We start from the raw sequence: 3,222 nt of genomic DNA on the forward strand, positions 1-3,222 counted from the left end.
CCAAATTAGAAGCAACTGCAGAAATTGGATATTGCTATTCCCGACTGGGTCCAAAATATCATGACAGAGCTGTTCAGCTACTGAAGGAAGCCATTGCAAATATAACACCTGAGAGAAATATACTATGGGAATATCGCCTTGCAGTAACTTTACGCAGGCAGACTCATATTTTTCAGATGACAACACCTGAAATCTTTAAACCTGATGAAACCAAGGAAGAAGCTGCCAAACTGTTGAATGAAATTTTGAAGTTTAAAAGTTCCTTAAGGATAAAAGCTAAGGCATGCTGTGATTTGGGCACACTTTTATTTAGACGTGAACATCTGTTCAAAATCATACACATCGACAAAGAAGAAACGGAAAAAATAACTGAATGTTGGTGCTTTGAAGAAGCAATGAGATTGTGCCCCAATCAATACTACGTTCTTTAGCATTATGGCAGGCATCTACGGTATACACAAAATCTAAAAGAATCAAAAAATATGTTAGAAAGAGCAATGCAATTAAAGGAAACAGTTTTTTCAAGACACCATTTAGCACTCACTCTAAAGAAAATTGTTGAAAAAGCGACCCCGAAACCACGTTTTAGGGACATATGTCAGTTTCCTTATTCTATTGTCGATAGAGATAAGCCAAAACACGACTCACGTGGTTTTGATGGACCTGAGTTTGATTCATTTTCCGTGAATGCAGGAAAGAATGCTGAGAATCCAATCCAAGATGAAAGTGATCCATGCAAATCAAGTTTAGCAAGTACCTTTGAAATATCATTGTTTCATAAAAAAAGAGAACATAAAAATCCTTATCATAGTAAGGCAGGTGTCACTACCCAGAGAGGCACCTTTATTTCAACAAAAAAATCACCAAGATATGTTTGTGTTTCTCCGAAGAATCCTATGCTATTAGAAGCTGTGGAACACCTTCGAAGGGCCATTGAAATGTCTAAAGAATTCGAGGGTACTCGATATGACTTAGGTTTAATATACCGGATGCTTGATAGATTGGATGATGCTCTGAAGTGCTTTTCTTTTATCACATCGAGCAATTGTGGAAACCCATCAGATTATCCAATGTACGTTATTAACGCATACGAACAGCAAGCATTCTGCAAACTCGATTTACTTGCTAGAGAAACTGATCCAGAAAAAAAGAATGAACTACGATATGATGCAGAGGAATGTGCTTGGAGGGCTCTAACTATTGTATCAGGGGTGATTGCGGCAATACCCATGTTGAAAAGAACAAACCAATGCTATCCAACACTGAAAGAATTACTGCAAAATGAAGACAATTCTTTGAAAACATTAAACAAGCTTGCGAAAATGAATAAACTGATGCATCACTACGAAGAATCTATAGAATTGTATAAAAAGATAATTAAAAAAGAAAAGCATGAAACATTTGTGAGAGAACTTGCAAAAGCATATATAGAGATGAAAGACTTTAAAAATGCTATATATACTTTGTCACTATTGCTAAGAACACCAGAAGCGAGTATATCCGATAAATCGTTATTTGTTACTACGTGCATTGAAGAAGCCCAACGTCTTTTGATTGAAAATAACGATTTAGAGATGGCAAAAATTAGATTTAGAGACGCATATAGAGCTATTTGTTCTCACCAACATGTATCCACACCAAGCAATAAAGAAGATGAATCTTCACTTGATATTCTCGTTCTGCATAGTTGTGGTGAAGATGACTGTTGGTACCAAAACTTTGTCACATCTACTTTGAAAACATTTGTGCAGTTAAGATTTGCTGAGAACGATGATGACTGCCTAGGATCTCATCGGAGACCTGAATACCTTGAAGACGTAATAGCCAGATCACGGTGTGTATTGATTATTCAACACGAAAGGATAAATTGTGCTGGTAATATAGACAAATTGATAGATCAAACAGTAGATGACGCGTGTGTATATCACAAAGCAAAAATACTTAAAATAAGAAAACAGGAGGTGAAACAACATGCACCAAGGTGTAAAGAAATAGTTTTGACATGTGGTCCCAGTGATATGGTAAAAAATGATAGAAGCGAAATCCTTTTCAAAGGCAAACTGTTTTCTAACATACTGGGCAATTTATCAGAAATGTTTCTGAGAAAATCTGTTGATTTATAAAATGACAATCGATATTAAAATCGCTAGTCGGTCTATTAAATGTTGTTTTGATCGATTATTTAACTGATTAATCGTTTAAAAATCCAAGCAATTGAATTCGTGATATATTGGTGTTAGTTTGTTTCATGTATATTTATAGGTTTGCTAAATAATCTGCCTAAAAGTGTTATAAAATACTATACAATATTTGATTATTATATTTCTATTGTCATTATTTTCTTTCACAATAATTTCATAAAGTTATTCAATCCGGTTATATATATAAAGATAGAAAGCCAATGCAGCATGGTGGGCCACCAGTCATCTATACAGTCTATATTGCTTTCATACTAGCTAGTGACCACTTCTGGCATGTGGTCCTGATGGCAAATAATAAACCTGTACAAATTTTCTTTAAAAGTGTCTTAATTTGTTCATAATTATACGATTTATCGGCAATATATTGGTAGGTTTTCAAAGATGATTGCACACATGTATATAGAGTTTCCTTATCAGATTCCGAATTCGTTTATCTACATTTCATTTTGTATTTATAAATTTTCTTTGCAGTATATGAAATAAGTGTATTCATACTATTATTAAAATCTGAATTTTCATAAAATCCAATGACAATAACAATGTTTTTCCAACCAACAGCAAAACCAAAAATAGAGCTTATTTTTTGCCATATGAATGAAGAGTCATCATTACAATCGTATAACAAGGTTTAACATTTTCAATCCCTCCACACATTTCACAAGACATTTTTACATTTGGATTCCATTTACTCACACATTAGGTATTAGTCAAAACATTGTACAGTAATTTATAATCAAATTTAGCAATCTGCTTATCATGCATTTTGTGATTTTCTTGTAGACCATATATCTTAAGAAGTATTAAAGATTTTACCTAGAGCGTTTCTATTAAAGGCTTTGAAAATTTTATTTTAATATAACTAATAAATATAATTGCTTTAAGTTAGCATAGGAAATATATGTATTACCTTTCGAAAGAACATACTTGTTTTTTATATTGATATAGGGTGCTTTTTCGCATTAGTACTGTTTTGCGTATTTGCAAAATACCGTCTTGAGAATAAGGTATTCACATAAAATAT

At 33.1% G+C, this 3,222-nt stretch overlaps 1 protein-coding gene across 1 annotated transcript; it reads left to right on the forward strand.

Moving 5' to 3' along the window:
* The first annotated feature begins 259 nt into the window (after positions 1-259).
* LOC136274458 (uncharacterized) lies at positions 260-2,979 on the forward strand. The gene has a single exon (XM_066081311.1). The coding sequence runs from the start codon at positions 483-485 to the stop codon at positions 2,121-2,123; it is 1,641 nt and encodes a 546-aa protein (XP_065937383.1). The 5' UTR covers positions 260-482; the 3' UTR covers positions 2,124-2,979.
* Positions 2,980-3,222: the final 243 nt, after the last annotated feature.

This window comes from Magallana gigas, chromosome 4, assembly GCF_963853765.1.
Source record: "Magallana gigas chromosome 4, xbMagGiga1.1, whole genome shotgun sequence".
Lineage (NCBI taxonomy): Eukaryota > Metazoa > Mollusca > Bivalvia > Ostreida > Ostreidae > Magallana > Magallana gigas.